Below are 20,755 nucleotides of genomic sequence, written 5' to 3'. Positions count from 1 at the left end.
CCAGGTTCCAGGAACCCCGCATCCTCCTATTCCCCTTTACAGTTCTTGGCGTGGGCCGTAGTCAAATGAACGACAGCTCGAGTGTTATTCAGTAAAACCGCTGTTTAAACGATCTCTCGGGATCTGCTGCATGAGTGGCGGCATTACAATATGTTGGTCAGTTAACTAGCAAACACCTAACAGCTAGCATATGTAGTGCATATCATGAGAAGCCACTGCATGTTAGAGACTGTCTCTTAGCGCCCAGTGACAAATTAAGTAGCCATAGTAAAAACCATTTAAGATTGTAGTACAGCAAACCTAAACCCTGAAGTATATGTCAGGTGGTGGTTTGGGCAGTCCAGGGAGTTGCATGTGGGTGTAGCACAGCAATTATTGAATGATTGAATAATGAGCAAGCTATGCCAGGCACCTGTGAGCTGGGCATGTTGGAGAGCTTCGCAGCCTTCACAACCAAAGCAGTTGGTTGGGGTGGTAAGGGGACAGCTGCCTGTGTACATGCGTGCAGCTGGACAGCCAGGGGTGGCTATGTTGGGTTTTCTCAGTTTTACATTTACATTTACATTTACATTTATTTATTTAGCAGACGCTTTTATCCAAAGCGACTTACAAAAGTGCATACAGCAAGTATAGCGACAGTACGGGGACAGGATGTGTACAGTTCCACAATGAGACAGTTCTCAGCTGAGAGCAGCGTCTGTTTGAGGACACAGTACTATTAGATTTGTACAATTACAGCGTATAGGGCAACTAATACGATACACTTTCAAACGGCGGACTTCGACAACTTCAAACGGCGCAATGAGCGTCAGGGTAAAGACAGCAACAAGAGATAATTTAAAAGCACAATTTAAAAAGCACAGCAATTTACGACAGCACTGATGGGCGGGGGGGCAGCAATTGTGTGCTGGGTCAGTCCAGGTAGAGTCTGAAGAGGTGTGTCTTCAGGCCCCGTCTGAAGGACTGGGGTGAAGAAGCTGTCCGTAGCGAGACCGGGAGTTCATTCCCACACTGGGGAGCGATGTTTTCTCTTCACGTTTGCAGGACTTGCAGGGGCAGCAAGGCAGCGTTTCCCCATCCGGCAGCACGGAACTACTTGAGTCCAGCTAAGGGGCTCTATTTTACTTGGAACACGAGGGTGTTTTTGGGGATCCTATTTTTGTATTTGTTTGGTTTTAGGTTTGTTAGGTTTTTTTTGGCATTGTTGCCTGGGGGAGAAGCGATTAGCAGCAATGCCTGTTTTGGATCAAGTGTGTGTGTGTGTGTGTGTGTGTGCGTGTGAGTGCTCCCTGTGGCAGCCTGTGAAATAAGGAATAAGGAAGCCTTTTAAATGAGAAGTAAAATCACCACTATTTGAATTCCCAGAATGTTGAAATAATTCAGGAGGAGCAGTTTTCTTCCACATAGTGTTTTAGCAAGCTCTGAAAACCTGAGTATTGTTGACTGGTTGTCTGCTTTTGCAAGATGAAATCTCAGTCCTGAGAGACTGTAAATTGTTGGCTAACAAGATGGGATTTCTTCACAAGTTATATTGTGGGATTATTAACTGTGTGTGTGTGTACATTTACCAGCCTGTCTGATTCAATATAAAATTGAGGGATTTACCTTGGGTAGTGGTAATGTCACTGAAAATATACTTGCAGCCCAGTTGTCCTCAAGCTTTTATATTTATTGCTGATGTTTAACCCAAAACATATGTTCAAAAGGTTATTGGTTGTAAGCTCAATGGCATTTCCATGAGACCAAGCACATAAATTGAATAATGTTTCTAACAGGAGATATGAGGACAAACAAGCTCTTACTGACAGATGTTTCAATTTGTTCACTTTTAGCCCAAAGGGATAAATGTGATTTCCACCACAGGAAGTTGGGGAAATGGCATAACAGTTAAGTGAACATCATTTAGGAAGGGCTCCCAGCCCCTTTCTCAGAAAGATGATTTCCACTACACACGACACATCCTCTTTCACTTTAATGCATTCTGTCTAGTTCTAGCCCACAACAGTCAGCAGACTCTTACACTGTCCCTGACTGTCATCATCTTGGTCACCAAACTCCTGTGGCTCATCGATCGATATGGAAAGGATTTTGTTCGTTTTTACAGGTAAGACTATGCCATGGTCTTTTTTCCTTATTTTCTGTCTTTCTGCTCATTTCCATAATTTCTACACTATACTTTTCAATTTGTAAGTGTTCATCAGCTGTGATGAAGAAAATAAGCAGAGAGTAGACAATCAGCACAAGAAATGTTTTGTCTTTGTTGTCACTGACCCACAAAACCCATCGACCTATTGCTACCAAATTATCATGAGTTTAAACCTCAGGTTTAAACACAGAATCACTAAAGTCCTGGAATGACTGCATGTTCTGTTTCTGATTGAGTACAGTGGCATCTGTATTTAAACAGACCTCTGATAATGTTATTGCAATTCACTTCACAGGTTTAAAATATGCATCAACCTCAGCATAGTTATCTGAATGGACACACCTGTGTCTGGATCACACTTGTGCTACTACATTTTGTGGAGTATGATCAAACATGCTTTTTTTTTAATAAAATAGGACGTTTTTACAGAAAGGTTTGCTAATTGTTTGTTTGGCCCCCAATATGGTCAATACTCTGGGAACAAGCAGATTTCACACCATACATCCCCCCCAGGCTGACATAATTTTATAAAGATAGAACTCCTCTTAGCAAAATGGAACATGCAATCAGACTGTCTTTATTTACATCTCATGGATGTCAACACTGTGTTTTAACATACAGATCTCAGTAATTTAACAGATATAGGACTGAATGACTAACTTCCACTAATGGTTTTAAAAATGTAGCTATAAATTCATGCATGCACTGAAAAAGCATGCACAAAGTTCCTCATACAATTAGTGCTGATTCATTCTTTGATCTGCATAGCATTGTGGTTTGAACAAAAGGAGAACTTAGAGAGCGCTAAGTACCAGTGTTATTTTTATTCATGCTGAGGCCTTTCTGTGTGGTCATTTCATGGTGTGTCGCCTTTTATAGGGTGTAACCTAGTGTGAAGCACAAGATGGCATGACTGCAAAAACTTTATAATGTAGTACATTCACACAAGGCAGCATTAAAACAATTGTCCAAATTTTCACATGCAAGGAAACACAAGGAACGGTTGTCCCTATGAGTCCTTTGCTAATGTCAAATCTTAACAGAAAGTGTACCAACTGCTTTGTTATTTATGTCATTCAGCTCTTGAGCTATTCCTGCAATGGTAGTATATTGAACATAAAATCTTAGGGCCTGAATAAACCTGCAGTGAACCTCCATGACAGTTGATGAAAACAAAGAAAATGCTGTTTCACAGTCACACATATGCTGTGAAACCCATGGGGGAGTGCCATTTTTATACAGCTGTTGTTAGTCTGCTGTAAAGCATCCATGGATGCTCATGTCAGGAGAGTAGAAAGGTACCATTTGTACCCATTTGTACTTGAAAGCTCCCGCCACAACATGTCATGGAAGCAGCAGAAGATGCTGCGCCACAGATTCTTCAACAGCACTCCTAACACATTTATGCAGTCAGAACACAATTTGCCCATTACCTTACCTACCTACCTACTGTAATTGCCACTGTATTCTGAAAAAATAATTGTTCACATTTACTAGAAATCCTCATGACAAACGCATGCCTGCCTAACTAGCAAATCCAAGCTTATTTTGGAATTGCACAAAATTTGAATCAACAATTCTTTAAACAAAGCTGTACTGAGGAAAAAAGAGGAAAATTTTATTTTCAAGTTTCAAGACAATAAAAATGTTGAACAATACAAGTTTGCTCAAAACAAAAATATAAAGGAGGAGTCACATCTGTCAACACAGGTCAAAAAACTGAAACTCCTTTTAGTAGACAATGCCAAGCTGAGTGGGCACCTCACTGCAAAAGCTTGGAGCGTACAGGTCTCCAGGAGGTAAATGGCTATTCGGTGATCACTGAGGCAGGCTCCCTGCCAGTTTCACTTCAGACACCTCATTAGGCCTTTCCTCATATGCACTAAGGTTCAAAGTCAAATGGCAAGATTCAACTCAGTTTATAAAATGAATAAAAAGCGCTATACAAATAAAAGTGAATTGAATAAGGGGAAAGCGACTTAACTGCAAGTATATTATTTCTTAAAAACAAGTTCTTTATAAACAGAGGCTTTAGAAATGAGCCACTCCTCTTCCACTCTACTCCTTCCGTTTTTGTTTCTTCACGCCCCTCAATTGTCTAGAATGGTGTCAACTCACACTGTCCCTGACTCAAACGCTGTTTTGGTCACTGAACCTTTCGCTCATCGGCCAACATGAAACGACTTTCCTTAATCTTTACGGGTAAGATTATACCAATCTCTTAAACTCTGTGTTTTTTTTTCATTCTGCTCTCTTCAAGATCACTACTTTTCCATATTTCAGTTTTTTTATTAACTGTTCTTTTGAATTCATCATTGTTATCCAGCATCAGTCAGGAGAGTGAACTCATTCAATGGATTCAGCCACTTTCCCTACCATAACTCTTCTTCCTTCACTCATCCTTTCTTCACTTTTCATCTCTTTTCCCCATCTGTCTTTTTCCCATATTTTCTGTGAATGTTTTTTTACAAATGTTAAAATAAATGTTATAGTGTATTATTATAAAAATCATATTACACACCATTATATTATACACTTATTCCTAAGACAGATATCCCAATTTATCTACCACAGTTGTATAAACTGAGATAATACTATCTGGTATCTTAAAAACTAAACATTTTTCAATCAAAAGTAATTGCATTATTTGACTGTATTCTACAAGAACATTCTCTGTCCATAGCAAGATTACAATGTGGTAACCTATCTGTTGCCCAAGTCAGAAGAGGGAACCTGCATTGAGGCAGACAGACCTCGTTGTCCCTCAGCTATGATTAACCAGGTGAATTCAGTAGTTAAAATTTGACTTTTTACCATGGCATCCATCAACAATATGGATGATCCATGCACAATGGTGATCACGTTAGAAAATATTCAATCAATCAATCAATCAGTCAATCAATCAATCAATCAAATATTATTTGTTATAGCACATTTTTACAATTTAGCATTTTTGCCATTGAACTTTTCACAAAGTACTGAGCATAGTGCTGTGCATTTTTCAGAGGGAATAAAAAGACAACAAAAAACCCAGGGCCAGCTGGGAAAAAAATGGACAATTATGCCATGTCCATGGGAAAAGGAGGTCACAAGACTCCTGGAAAACTATGGAAACGTTAACTTTGGAATAACACAAAGAAGATGTCAGTCACAGGCTACAGCCAGTGTGGTGGACAGAGAATGAAATGCACAGAATGGAAATTGAAGTTTTCTAACATGCAAAGGGAATAGAAAGTAATGTATCATATTTTTTGAGAATTAATAATCTGCAGAATTATTTTCACTTTGCTCTGAATTTATTTAGCAACTTTTGTGCTACTGAAGGTTTTTGTTTGTAACAAATCATAGCCAAATTACACGTATGTTCAATTGAAACTGATGCTAAAAAAATAGAAAGGCAATGGTATTACAGATTGAAATTTGTCGCTAAAAAGAAAACTAATAATATACATGACCAACCCTAAAACTAAACCAAATTGGACATGAGATAGAAATAGAAAGTAAAACGACTTATGAAATAACAACTGAAATAACCCTGGGGTGTTTCCTTAAATATCTGAGATGACAAAATAAGGAAAAACTGTCCTGTACAAAATGTGTGCTAAATCAAAAAGATTTCATGTGAAGATTTTTTACATATTACTTCCGAAAGACTTAAATAGATTACAAGAGCTACCATGGGGCCGTCTGTAACATACTCTGTATGTTACACTTGAAGAACAGTGCCTACACACACTGGGCCCTATTCATCAAAATGTTTGTAGAAATTATTGTATTTTGTTCTTGGGAAAAGTGTGTATGAAAAGTCACATCGGACTTATGAAACATTTGTACAAACCCAATATTGTTCATAACCTTGTTCATAAGATGATGAATCCCAACTGTTCTTAAATTAGATGCTCGTTCATGTTATCTCTAATTAGTCAAAGTAAACGCTCCAACCAGGGGCAATTCTAGGATCAGAACTTTAGGGGTGGCTCAGCCCCTAATGAGAATGTGACATGCATACAGTGTTTTGCAAAAGTGTTCAACCCCCCTTCTAAATCACTCATTTCACTGGATAACAATTAATACATTAATATTTTTGTATATTCAAGATTCAAGAACTTTATTGTCATTGTGCAAGCACAACAAAATTGCAATTTGTGTCAACATCTAACAGTGCATTTATATTTAGTCCTCACACATATTTACCAAAAAAGCAATATAAAATATTGTAAATAAAAAAGTACAGAATCTGAACAATATAAGTACAAAATATAAACAATACAACGTATAAAATATAATTAACAATAAAATACTACTAATGAGGGTGCAAAGGCGCCAGCAGCAAAGGTGCAGTAAAGGTGCACATAGTCCAAGTAAGTAAATAAATAGGTAAATATTGAACACACTCAATATTGAACATACTCAATCTTGCCAGACTGATGAGATATCCAAGTTCAATAGTGTCACAGCTTTTGGGAAGAAACTGTTTTTCAGTCTATTTGTGCATGTGCAGATTGTTCTGAAGCGCCTGCCTGATGGGAGGAGCTTAAACAGATGGTGTCCAGGGTGTGTAATGTCTTTTATGATGTTCTTAGCCTTCCTCATACAGCGAGTGCTGTGAAGATGTTCCATTGATGGCAGCTCTATGCCAACAATGTCCTGTGCTGTTTTCACGACATGCTGGAGGGCTATTTTATCAGCTTTGGTGCAGCTGCTGTACCAGGCTGTCATGTAGTTTGTTAGGATGCTCTCTGTGGTGCATCTGTAAAAGCTGACAAGCAGCTTTTGGGGGAGGTTGGCTCTCCTTAGCCTCCTCAGAAAATAAAGGCGTTGTTGTGCCTTACCCACCACTGCTGAGGTGTTGTCAGCCCATGAGAGATCCTCTGTGATGGTGACTCCCAGGAATCTGAAGCTGGGGACTCTCTCCACAGCCTCTGTGTTGATGTGAATAGGACTGTGTGTGGTCTTCTTGGTAGTCCTAAAATCCACGATAATCTCCTTGGTCTTTTTGGTATTTAAGACCAGGCTATTATTGGCTCACCACGCTGTCAAGTTCTGAACCTTCTCTCTGTATGCAGCTTTGTTGTCTGATATGAGCCCGATGACAGTCCTCCTTTATCCATAGTTTGTGGTTGTGTTTTGCAGACCTGATACCTGATATGTGATATTTTAATTTACAACAATAATACTTTTAATGAATTACTAGTAAGTAACATGAGGTTTACACCACAAAATATTTTTTAAGAAAATGAAAAATGGAATATGCTGTTTGCAAAAGTATTCAACCCCTTTCACTTTGGCAAACCTCAATTCAATTAGGTACACAATGTTACCTTAAGAAGCAACCTAATTAGTTGGGTGGTCTATTGTAGTGTATAATAATAACAGTTCAGAATGAACAATCACAGATTTCAATATAATACAGCTGTTTGTGAGAGACCTGCGTGAAGTTGGCATCCCAAGTATTTAAAAAGTTCGAAATGGTATTACTCTGAGCTACTGACTAGATGTAAGTAACTTAAAAAGTAGGACAAATATCAGACAGACACCTTTAAGTTATATATAAAGCGCATTTATTTTTGTGTGTCTTATTGCCACCAACCAGCAAAACGTTGCACAGTAGAACCCACTTTCTTCGTTATGGAGAAAGCAGCGTTCTGGAAGTTGTCATAGAATTTTTGCCATGAAGTACAGTGTTTATCCAAAGCATGACCGCACGAAGGAAAATTATCATGGCACAAACCAGCACAAACGTAGCAGAAACTAACGTGACCATTTAGGAGCAATTCGGAGAAGGTTGGGGTGCTGGGTGACCTCATCGCCCAAAAATATAATGTTTATATCTACAAATCCATAGCAGCACAAACGAATTTTTACGGCACAAACGTAGCACAAACGAATGAGACCATTTTAGAGCAATTCTGAGAAGTTTGGGGTGCTGGGTGACGTCATCGCCTAAAAATATAATGTTTATATCTACAAATCCATAGCAGCACAAACGAAAAATTTTACGGCACAAACGTAGCACAAACGAATGAGACCATTTTGGAGCAATTCGGAGAGGTTGGGGTGCTGGGTGACGTCACAGCACATACAATATAATTTGTTATATCTAAAAAACCATAGCAGCACAAACGAAAAATTTTACGGCACAAACGAACAGTAACACCATTTCGAACTTTTTAAAACTCGGGGTGCCAACTTCACGCAGGTTTTAGAGAGGACCCTCTCAGTTAGTTAATGAAACCTGAGGCAAAGACTCAATCATAATGACCAGAACTTTCCAGATTAAGTAAAAGATCAAGTTATAGCAAAGCAGATATGAGGAGAAATGTACAAAACATTGTTTCAGTCTCTGAACCACATGGGGACATTGTGACTACTGTAGCTAAAATAATAAAGCGCATCAGTTAGCTCCTTAGCTGGCAACTGTGCAAGCAGACTAGCTCAGTAAACGAACATTAGCCAATAATCTCTAGCGAACTACATCAGCTAACGTTCTTTGACATTATTCACACCATGGAACTATAACCAGACACTTTCTAAGTCATAGTAATAACGACCAATTTGACCCAACGTTCTCAGAACATTCAGCAATTTTATTTGCTAACGTTTCAACTTACTTGTGTTTTTAATCTGCGCCATGAAATTTACTAACGTACTTCTTCTCCTTCTCCTTTCACGGGCATGGCGGACTACCAACGTCATAGGTGAACGCCGCCACCTACTATACCGGTGTGTAACATCATGGCTTTATAAAAAACACTGGACATTAAACCTGTTTGGGTCTAAATAAAGCCATTTGGACCTGTAATTGTTTGTCCCGTCTCTAACAAACAAGTTTGCAAAATCTAACATTAGAGGGCTAAAAATGATTTCAGAAAATAATCATAAAAATAATTTATTACTTCCAAGTTGGTATAGCCGGCGCTGCTGAAAGAGAAAAAAGGAAGATATTTTCTCAGATTTTGGGACTGTCCAGGGCATCGGTAAATCACTGATGAAAATAAGACCGATTTTGAAAGGACTCCGATATCTACAGCAATTTTTAAATGAAAAGGGTTTTCCTTAGTTGTCTTGTTTAACAATAAAATTTGTATCCAACACATAGAAAGTATATGGGAATAGACTTCATAGATCAAAACCAGGGGTACAGAGGTGCATGGCTATATGTAATGCGTGTCGTTGAATTTTATGCACGTCTGAATTGTAGCCCTGCTCTCTGGAGCAATTCCGGCAATTCCTCTCATTGCTGTTGATGTGAAATGACGTGATGACCTGTGCATAAAATATACAGTTATTGCTAGTTAAATGGCGTGTTTATGTATTTGAACTGTGAGAGGCAACTTTGTTTATGTATAAATGTGACAGTTGGCAAAATGTCTTTCTCAAATGTGTGCTTATGCGTATGTGATACAAGATGTCTTGAGCGGACGTAAAATTCGTTTGCATGCAAAAACAAATTTCAACTAAGAACAAATTGTCTAATTCCAAAATGTCATTTTATCATTTTAAATATAGGCACACCATACACAGAAAATCATTAATATGAACGAATAGTGAATCTGCCCATTGTGTTTTCTTTAAATGTGGTTATTCTATTGATTGTAATTTATCTTACTTTTCATTGCAGTTTTGTGACATTTGGACATTTGCTATAAGGTATTCAGACATTTTGCACATGTGTTCATTCCATCGTGTTCTGTTTATAAAGGATGCTTTTAATTTAGTTGTTGCTGCTGGTTGTTGTGTTCTGTCTTCATGGGTTCTGTATGGAAGCTCCCTCTGTGTGGATGATACCTGGTACTGAAAAACACTTTCACATATTATCAGCTTTACAATGACAACTGATGGTCAACTCCTGTGACTAAGAAAATAAGCACAAATAATAATCAACGGAAAGTTTTAGTGCCTTGTGGACAAAATGATTTGTCTCTTTAGTTCATTGGCCTTGACCTCTGAGAGCTGTCATGATGTAAGATGTGCAGTTGAAAAGGTGAAAATTCACCAGCTCAACACATAGGCTTTTCCTCCATGAAATTATTATTTCTCTGGAAGAAAAGTTCTCTTGGTCATGTTCCTTGAACAAGATCTGGGAAGCTGATAGTATCCACCATGTTCATTTCACACAAACAAGAGAGAGTGAACATGGTTAAAACAGGTTAAAACTTCAACAATGTGCAGGACAAACTAATTCTGGCTCAGCTGTACACAACAGGAGAAGGAGGCAGAGATAAGGGGAGAGCATGAATTATGTTTTTAAGATGGTCTTACTTGGTTTATGGTATACTCCTATCATGACCAGTCAGTGAACTAATGTGGCAGTGTGGAGAGTTGATATGAAAAGATATGAAAAGAAGTTTGTTTTCAGACCATACCAATGTCCGTTTTCTTCATTTCTGTCCTCCAGCTCTTCTCTATTCTTCCATAGTTGTTTATGTTCTTTGCAGGCAGTGACAAGAAAAGTTTTTTTGTTTGTTGTTTGTTTGTTTATTTTTGTTGTGGTTTTAGAATTGCTGACACGCAAATCTGACAGGTTTAAAGTGTATAAAGCCAAACACAAAATTCTCTGAATGGAACACACTCGTCAGTTGACAACAGATCAGTTATATATTGAATAAGACTAAGTTTCAACATTTTTAGGTATAATTAAACATGCTTGTAATGAAAAATGGCAAGTTTATTCATGGAGGAAGGTTGGTTAATTCTTTCTTTGTTCAAAACAAATAATAAGTTACTTTATTCTCTGTGGTGGAATTGAGTAGTGTACACCCTACTCGAGTTTCACATCCTATGTTCTCATTGGGATTGCTGTTATTTTTTAGAAATTGAATCAATTTTAGATCAATTAAATATACATGTTGATACTAACAGAAGAGGTAAAGTTCTGTAATGGAATGCACAATATCTCTTTTTACATCTAATGGGTGTCAATACATTGTTGTAGCATACAGATCTCAGTAGTTGGAATACTGTACAGTATACAGTGCTGGGTGACTGACTTCCTTATATGGTATTAAATATATAGCTAACTAGATAAGTGTTATAAATTTAAGCATTCACTATGGGAGCATGTACACAATTATTCATAGAATTAGTGCTTATAGAACTGCATGGTATTATGGGTTGACAGAAAGAAGAACAAGATAGCAGTGGATGATAGCTGTGTTATTTTTGCTTATGCTGACTCTTTTCCGTGTGGTCATTTCATGGTGCAAGTTTCAATAAGAAGCACGTGCACACATTGCAGCACAAAGAGGAGGATCCAAATTTTCAACCACACAGATAGTCTAGGGTGCCCTTATGAATACTTTTTGATGCAATCTCTTAAATATTAGTGAAGCAAAAGTCTGCAGAGCTCTTGCACTGTCCTTCACTGAACCTCATTGGCAGAATATTGAAAATAAAATTCCAGTGGGAAGATGCTGGTCACTTTTGCTCTTGGCATTCAGGTCCATAGGGAAAAATTAGTGGCCTCCAAATATTTTGGAGGCAAGTCTTATTCTTTAGGTTCAGAAAAACAACAACGGTATTGGCTGATTTGATGGTGAAAAATCATTATCTGCCATGGATTTAAGCTAAGATTTGCTTAGGAAAAACAGTGTGTCCACCTGGCTCTGGGTACTTTCTTTCTGCAACAACAGATCTAAGATCAGCTTTCTCAACCCCAATCCTAACCCCATCCAATTTTGTGGGAGACTTAGATGCTGATCCAGGATCTATTGCTACGGGAAGAAAGTGCCTACACAATCTAGTTGCTTGAACACCAGGGTACTTCCTGTCAAACAGATTCACTTGTTTGTAAGATTATCCATCTAACTTTCCATCCTACAATTAAATGGAATACACAGGTGAACAAAATTGAAACTTTTCATTGCTAAATTAGATCCTATATACAGATATGAAATATATTATACCTGTGAAGAAAAAGACAATTCCTCTTTAATCTACTGGTCAGTTTTCAGTCCCATGATCGGCATTTCTCTGTTGGTATGTTGTACTCAATTGCATTTCTCTCCAATAAGGCGGGATAAGTGAACTGCACTTCTGGAGTTGGGGGTGTGGTCAGATCAGAGGGAGTGGGACCAGGGGTGACTGGTGCATTGCTACCATTTTACCTAGGAAAGTCATGCAAGAAAAATGCAAGATGTCCCCATTTGGTCTCAGACTTGGTTCTGGAGGCATTAGTTCAAAGACAAAGTTTGAGCACCCTGCAAAATATTCTATCCCAATGACCTCATACTGCTCTTGATTTCCTCCTGCTCCAACTCAAGATGTCATGTTCCTGTGCTGTCCTTAACTAAATAGTCCAGATTGTGAGGCTGGGCAAGCACCCAGGTAGCTATTGTGCCCTATTTTCTTAAGAAACTTTTCTTTCCTCAGTCTCACTTGGGCTGTTAAAAATGGTATGTTACCGTATTTCAAAATATTTGCATTTGATTTTGGCATGAATTCAAAGCATTGCACTCACATTGTGTATTGTGTTTAATTATGGCATGAACAATCTTGTATTTTTCATCATTATTTCTAGCAATTTTTTTTCATAGATTTTCTTTGTTGATAGTATTTTATTTTATGAAAATAAAAATGATATAAAGCTATTAACAGCAGGTAAATGTGATGTGCTAAAGCAGGGTTAAAACATATGGGTTTTCAGCACACCGTATTTCTTCCTTGAATTGGTCTTGGAGTTTCACAGATGAGGTGCAGCACTAAAGAAAGCTCAGTCTCCAGCAGCATAAGAATGCTGGATTTAGTGAGACAGAGTTTACAGGCAGGAGTGTACATCTGCACAAGGCCAACGCAAACATAGTAGGGCAGGCACAGAACCTTGGAATTTGTCCTACACTTGACAAGGAGCCAGCGTTAAAATGTTTAAGTATGGCAAGTGATTTGCTCTCTGCTTCAGATGTAGGTCACATTCCAGGTTGCTACGATAGTCAAGCCATGTGATAAGAGCATTGCTCGGGATATCTACATCCGCAAAGAAGACACACTATAGGGGAGCCTCTTTTTGGTGAATGAAGCTGTGTCTGATTTGAAGCTGCTGAGAGATATAAACTGTTGCCTAACTCAACAATAAACCTTGAATCAAGACAAAGTGATACCTTATATACCTAGGGTTTCCTTCAGACAATTACAATTTACAGTGTCAAAAGAAGAAATTAAATGTAAGAGGCTATAAGGTTAAGGGCAAAGATCTGAAGATATGAGGAAGTGGTTTGCAACAGCAAGTGCTATTTCAGCACTGTGTTGTGCATTGCAACCAGAACAAAAAGAGGAAACATTTGATAAAGATTGTGGCCAAAAACAGCTAAGAATATGTCAATAGTTACTTTTGGACATCAGGACTAACATTTATTGCGTATGAATGACACCAGCCATTTTAAGAGCAAAATTCAGAGAAACTGACTGAGTTCAGCAATGATAACAGTGGACACAGGTTCAGTCTAAACTCTATATAGAGAGGTCAAAATGCAGTAATTTATGTCATCAGTTTTATTTTGAAAGGGAGTTAAAGAATAGTTGCATTTCTCCACAGTAAAAAACTGAAAGACTAGACTGAAGCTTACACATGTCTGCATGAACAATGTGTCAAGTCTTTTTAAGTCAAAGCTCTAGATGACAGCCTGCACAGCTTGCATCTGTGCATTGTAGATGAACAAAGGGGAGGATTTAAAATAACAATACAAACAGTACAGTACAGATAAGGTTATGGTTTCATCTGTTTGAGAGTGATAATACATTTGCATATTATTTTTATCCTATTCATTATCTGATGTAGTTGACTTTCCTTGTTTTGTTTTGCCCTCAACTCTCTTGCTCTATTTTGGACAATTAATAAGCTCACGTTATCCAAAATAGTTAAATCCAATAGTTAAATGAGTCCTGCTCCATCCACAAGTCTTTCTCAGATAATTCTTGGCACCACAATATTGCCAATAACAGACTAATTGTCAAGGCTCAGGCAAGGACTCAGGCGCGGACCACGGGAGTTTCGGGTTCCAAGCGTCTTAAATGAAATCGTCAGGCAGATCGCTAAACAGAAACGGGCAGGGTCGAAAACCGGAAGGCAGTCTGTGGACAGAACGAGGATCGGAAACCGGAGCAGGCAGGGTCGTGAACCGGACAGGCAGGCAATCAGGCGAACGTGGCAAGGCGGCAGGCAAAAACGAGGTCAGGGTACGAGCAGGGTCGAAAAACGAAGAACACACAGACAGAAGCAAAAAGCAAACGGTGGGGACGAAACAGGAGAAACACACTGTGACGAACTAGCAACAGGACAGGGAAAAGCAGGGAAGATATAGGGCAGGGCTGACGAGGGGATGGGAAGCAGGTGTGCAGGCAATCAGGCGGGCGGAGACCGGGCGGGGAGCGGGGCAGGACTAAGATACAAGGGAAAACAAAAGCACATGGGCAAGGAAAACAAAAACACAACAGCTAAGGAGGCAGAGCACTGACACTAATACTTTGGCAAAGATCCATGAGGCTCTCATCCATCTCCAAAGCACAAACAGACAAATGTGTGGTTTTTCTTCTCTATTGCATTGCTACCTGTGTTATACTCTCCATTGCCTGATTACTTCTTTTTCACCCCCTTTTCTCATCATGTCTAATATTATGTCTAATATCTAATAACATATCACCCTCCATCCTCCATCTCCGCCTTCAACACCACACCCATAGTTTATGAAGCATGCTATGCGGCCCACATTTTAGCAAGTGAGCTAAATGGGGCATGTTCCTTGCTATGTGTTTTCACACAGCCCCAGGGAGCTAGGCCATGAGGCTGTAAGGCTAATAACACTGTTGTTGTTGTTGTTTGTTTGTTTTTTCTTCCAGTGTTTATTGCATTGACGGAGGGCCAGGTGAAACCTGAAGGTATATTCTTTCTCAGTGCTGTAGTTTTAGTTGTGTATTCTACCGGATACATTTTGTGTATTAGGTTTTAGTGCTCATTGGCTTCCAGGACCAAATTTATTGACACTCACACCTCAAAGGTACTCTGTTTTTTATGTACGATGTACACCTTGTCAGAGTATTAACCTGTTGACTGAAAGTGATATGGCAGATAACATCAAGCTTGTTCAGTGGACATCATCCTATAAACTCAGGAATGTGGATTACTGATCATTGAACCCATATTTCAATAACATTTAAAGTGTATAAAATACACAGACATGGTATAATCATGCTGGGATGTACCAAATAACAGGAAAACAGCCCAAAACATGTTTCTGTCCATGATTATTGTGTGTATAGTTTTTTAGAACTTTCCTTTTTAAAAAGAAACTTCATCAGCAGCTCTATCTGAGGTGTTCATTATAAGCCTACTATAGAATTTGGATGAATGGTACTCTGCATATGATGTTTTCTTTGTTTATCAATGAAATTACTATATCTTCATGATACACCAACAAGAACTCACATTCATCTTATCAGAATAATTATTATGCATTTAGATTGAGTTTGAGTAATTTTACTAGTTTTGTCTCATAAAACATGCAATGTCTCAATCAGTGTGTATTGATGGTATTAATACTCTTTTTTTCAGTGACTATATGGCCTGGAACTAAGGAGATATACTCTGGGGATACATTAGTGCTGAGCTGTAATGGCTCAGGGCAGGTGACATGGTTCCTCAATGATCAAAAAAATGACCATCCTAATGAAACCTGGATCATCAGTGCCGTTTCCACCAGGAACTCTGGATCATATTCCTGTCAGAGGGATTCACTGAGGAGCGACCCTAAAAATATCACAGTTTTGGGTAAATGCATCTACACATTATGATGGCCAAGATTTCGCTGTGGCTTTTCTGCTCAAGGATAGCCAATACTTGTGCAAGTTTTGGTCCAAAATCCCAGACTTATGTGAGGAGAATAAGAATGTACTTCATCAGATGTGGCAGGAGCGTGTTCTACTAGATCAGGTTAGTTTCACTGTTGATAGCCAATTATTGTTAGCAACATTATATGAAGTTAATACTCACGTTATGTTGAGCTTCATATAGCTGGTAGCTTTTCACTTCGTTGGTAACATCTAATGGTTTTTTCATTCCATTTTAGGGTTATTGTTTTGCTAATTAGCTGGGCATGGTAGTTTCGGTTTCAGTGCTTGTCTTTCTGCCTGTGCTGTTAAACCCCTACGGCTAATCAAGAATGTTGCTGCATAACTTGTCAATGTCTACAACCTCCCTAAACAAAGCCAAGTCACACCCCTCCTCACCTCACTTAACTGGCTCCCTCTTATCTCTCGCATCAAGTTCAGCCTTGGTGCTGGCATACAGGACAGTGAATGGGACAACCCAACTTACCTCCAATCACTCTTCAAACCATATGTACTGACCAGATCACTACACTCTGCAACCTTGAGGAAAGTGGCTGTCCCCCCTGACAGAGTCATTCCTCTCAGCTATGATGCCTGTCTGTACTGGTCCCCCAGTGGTGCAATGAACTTCCCACGAGGGACAGCAGAATCCCTGGCCATCTTCCGATGCAGACTGAAGACCCTCCTCTTCAGACTGCATCTCAGTTCCACCTCAGTCCCCACCCCCTAACACCTGCTGCTTACATTACTTTCCGCTTATTTATTCGTAGTATTGCAATGCATTATGGATACTGTGACTGTGCAGTTTAATACAGGTCTAGCGACTGTGTGATATATGGTAGTGTATTTACTTGACTTCCCTTTTTAGGGAAGCTGAAGGCTGTATAGGTTCAGATTAGCATAATTTAACTTGCAGTTGTACTTGAAAGTGGTTTTGCTCACATTCACTGGTCTGGGAGTGTTGTTAGCCTGGTCCGACACTGTTGGCCTTTTAACCTGAATGGATATGCTTCAGTCCTGTGGTGCTAGAAGTCACTCTGGATAAGAGCATTTCTTAAATGAATGTAATGTAATGAGAATTCTGGGGAAATATTAGGCCATCCCGTATTTCTCCCACAAAAGCTTTTGCAGAGTGTGAAAGCTGTGACCTATAGCTGCAATGCAACAGTCTTTTGCATTCTTACACTAAATCTCACATTTCCTCCCTCTCCTACCCATTCTAGAGTACATCCCTCCGGCCACTCTCTCCCTGATATCTGATTTGCCAGTGATCACTCAGGGGGACTCTGTTGTCTTGGAGCTCCAAGTTGACGAGGGACTGGAAGGCTGGTTCTGCCGAGTGTACAAGGGGCATCGTGCACGCAGAATTATAATTAGGTCAACCTTAATGTCCTCCAATGAAACCAGAGTTCAGATTCATCCCAAGACCCTACTGGAAAATGAGTCACCTGCCCTCTACTGGTGTGAACACAAGACAACCAAGAAAAGGAGCAACCTTATCACTATCACAACCACAGGTAGCACATGCAGCGCAACAGTTCCAGCGAACTTCTCATACTCATCTGGCTTATGATTGCACACTCGTCTGATGTGCAATCATAAAATAAGCACATCAGATACATACAGAACACGCGCACCTTACTGAACTGACATCCTTGTTCATCACCCCTCACAGACTGAGAAACATAATTAAATCTCACTTACATTACTGTTCCAAGATTCAAAATCAATCTAACCATAATTCGATATTTTGGTAATAGTTCCAATGTACATACAGTAGTATTTTGAACATGTTCTAGCTTGTTTATTTGTATACAGACGTTAAACATCTTGCCTTAATAGTGAAGAATCACATCATTTGGTTCATTCAGTCTGTTTCTTTCTCTCCCTTTTTTCTCACAGATAAAATGGTGATGTTGGAGACCCTGCCTGAACCTGCAACTTTGGGGAAAGAGCTGACTCTACAATGCCTCGTATGGGGCCAACCAATTATAAGCGAGGCTGCCTTCTTTAAAGATGGCAAGCAACTGTCAATCAGCTCCTTTGCATACAAAATAGCCCAAGTGAAACAGGATGATGAGGGGAGTTACCATTGCAAAGCCACCTACAAATTCAAAGATAACAAGAGTAACCTCCCACACACTGTCGCCTCTGACCCTCAGGTTCTCAAGACTAAAGGTACAGAGCTCTATCTCTCCCTTTTCAATTCAATCAGCTTTACTGGTATGACAAATATATACACTTAAGTTCTCAAAGCATTTGCTCAGATAACAAATAACAAATGGAAAGATCACATTATCACAACTGCATTAAAATAACTATGAATCATAACAAAATAACTCTCCATTTTGTCTTTGTATCACTCAGTTACTCACACTATGGAAAGTGGCAGAGTACTATGCTGCCAATAGCACACATTTTTTTCTTCCAAGAGTCAAAACATCCTCTGTTCTTGGATTCAGAGCAGATTTCCTTTACTCTGGGGTAGTGCCAAGCCTTTCCTGTGTGTGTGAGAAGGTGCATCTGTGTTTGTGATGTGCTGAGTGAGTTGTGGCTCTCTGTCTTACTTTTCCTTCTCTGTGTGATCTAGCCGCCCTTCCACAGCCAGTGCTCACAAATAAGGGCAATGACATGTCCTGCACCTGTGAGAAGTGCGCTCCGAATCACACATACCGGTACTACTACAAAGGAGAGGATGGCAAGCTCATGTGGGTTAAAGATAGGACAGTGTTGAGAGATGGGAAATATATGTGTAGAGCAGTGTGGGCTAAGGGAGTCTCCATGCTCAGTCAGCCCATTCACATCACACCAGGTAAGTCTGCAATACATATTACATTTTCATAATATATTCTACAACTGCATAAATGTGCCAGGTGATGTGGAAGATGCAGGAAGCAGCTTTAATTTGTCTATAATTCTATCTTGTTGCACACACAGCCCAATATGGTTAGTGAGGGAAATGAGCAATAGCTGCAGTAAATGGAACAACCTGTATTAAACTGCACATTTCCCAAGTGGGTAATAATAATGAAGAATATAATTATTATAGAACAAGAATATCATTGAAAATTGTGACAGTAATTATTCAACAGCATTTATGACTCTTTCTCTTAAAAGGAATTTCATGGATCATATTAATACTCGTCATCCTTGGGATACTTCTTTTTGTTGCACTGATCATATACTGTATAAAACGCAAACGTGCAAGTAAGTCTGCTCATCCCTCTTTCTCCATCTGTCTGTGTCAGTGTGGTTCTGTATGTCTACTGTGTGCATGCTACGTTGTGCTGGTGCATATTACAAACCAGTGAACTGTTTTCTTCAACTACCATCACCTGTAGTCTCTCGTGTGCATATATGTAAATTGTTTGTAGTGTGTGCCTATTGGTAGAGCCAAATAGAAAGTTCTGCAGTGTTTGAGATGCAGCAAACAGCACTTTATTGTTTATTGTGTCATATTGGTACCATTTGTTCCATTTGTACAAACCATCATCTTCTGTACCATGTGCCAGTGTGGAAATATTCTCTACTTTTTTATACTTTGAGTTTTGGTTGGTTGGCTGTGTGTGTGTGTGTGTTTGTTCTTTGTTCTCTGTATTGTAATTCCTTCTCTTTTTTTGCAGTTGATGCGGCCAAGGCTCAGGATGCAGCTTATGAGGAACTCCCACAGGGAAAAGACGCCATTGAGATGCAAAAAGCCAAGGCAGGAGAGCAAGGTGGAGAGGGTGGATATGAGGCTCTGAAGAGATCCAAAACAGATGAGAAAGAGGGTGTGTACCATACTCTGGGGGCAGGGGAAGGGAAAGGTGGGGAAGGTGGATATGAGGCTCTGAAGAGATCCAAGACAGATGAGAAAGAGGGAGAGTACCAGACTTTGGGGGCAGAGGGAGGTAAAGGGGGGGAGGGTGGGTATGAGGCACTGAAGAGATCCAAAACAGATGAGAAAGAGGGAGAATACCAAACTTTGGGGGCAGAGGGAGGTAAAGGGGGGGAGGGTGGGTATGAGGCACTGAAGATATCGAAAACAGATGAGAAAGAGGGAGAGTACCAAACCTTGGGGGCAGGAGGAGGGAAAGGGGGAGAGTAGTAGGGTAAATTGGACGGGCTGGATGAACACACAGGGGAGGAAAACAAAATAGAGGAACCCTGATTAAAAGGAGGCATACTTTCAGAACTTCCCAAAACATGAATTCTTGAACTAAGCTTTCTTACATAGCCCAGTTTTCTTAAGCAAAATGTTGTTCTTCAATTGTATTTACACGTTGTACTCACATTTACAATGAACCATGGTGACAACACATTTTGTCACAAGATACACTCAGTCATAATTTACTTTAACATACCATTCCTTTTCCACTGAGTGGATGGATAGGTAATTCTATATATTTGGAGAAACAGACTAAACTAACAAGTGAAGTTACCATAAAATGGGCATGTTTGTGGGCATATAGTCAATTACTAAAAGAAAGCATGGTTAATATTATTGTTTTAGCATCCCTGGGAGGCAGGTAATGAAATTAGAGTTTCCAGTAGCTGGAAAGGTCACTACCACATTGCCAAGCAAATTTTGACATCACACATAATCCTTAGTAGCATCAGTAATATGTAATATGAATAACTCATTCAATAACTCACTCAATTTCACCAGAATACATTTATTGCCAAAAAGATTGCCCAAGAACAGGATGTCTCATTTGAAAAACAAAATCACAGTATATAATATCAGTACAGAACAGTTTAACTGATTGAAGACTATGCATTAAGTGCACACATAGAACAAATGAGGGGGCA

The 20,755-nt window shown here is 39.3% G+C and overlaps 1 protein-coding gene across 1 annotated transcript; it reads left to right on the top strand.

The window, feature by feature from the left end:
* The first annotated feature begins 1,997 nt into the window (after positions 1-1,997).
* On the top strand, positions 1,998-20,051 carry LOC118782200. The gene is made up of 8 exons (XM_036535539.1): positions 1,998-2,104; positions 14,978-15,016; positions 15,690-15,905; positions 17,188-17,481; positions 17,867-18,142; positions 18,555-18,776; positions 19,082-19,171; positions 19,588-20,051. The coding sequence occupies exons 1-8, from the start codon at positions 2,077-2,079 to the stop codon at positions 20,049-20,051; spliced, it is 1,629 nt and encodes a 542-aa protein (XP_036391432.1). The 5' UTR covers positions 1,998-2,076.
* Positions 20,052-20,755: the final 704 nt, after the last annotated feature.

The sequence above is a fragment of the Megalops cyprinoides genome, chromosome 1, assembly GCF_013368585.1.
Source record: "Megalops cyprinoides isolate fMegCyp1 chromosome 1, fMegCyp1.pri, whole genome shotgun sequence".
NCBI classification, from domain to species: Eukaryota; Metazoa; Chordata; class Actinopteri; order Elopiformes; family Megalopidae; genus Megalops; species Megalops cyprinoides.
Note: the sequence above shows the minus strand (reverse complement) of the source record. Positions and strands in the feature narration are given on the sequence as shown.

Coding starts and splice junctions, on each gene's coding strand:
- LOC118782200 (XM_036535539.1), top strand. CDS start 2,077: ATGGAAAGGATTTTGTTCGTTTTTACAG. Junction 2,105..14,977: donor GATTTTGTTCGTTTTTACAG/GTAAGACTATGC, acceptor TTTTTCTTCCAG/TGTTTATTGCATTGACGGAG. Junction 19,172..19,587: donor TATAAAACGCAAACGTGCAA/GTAAGTCTGCTC, acceptor CTTTTTTTGCAG/TTGATGCGGCCAAGGCTCAG.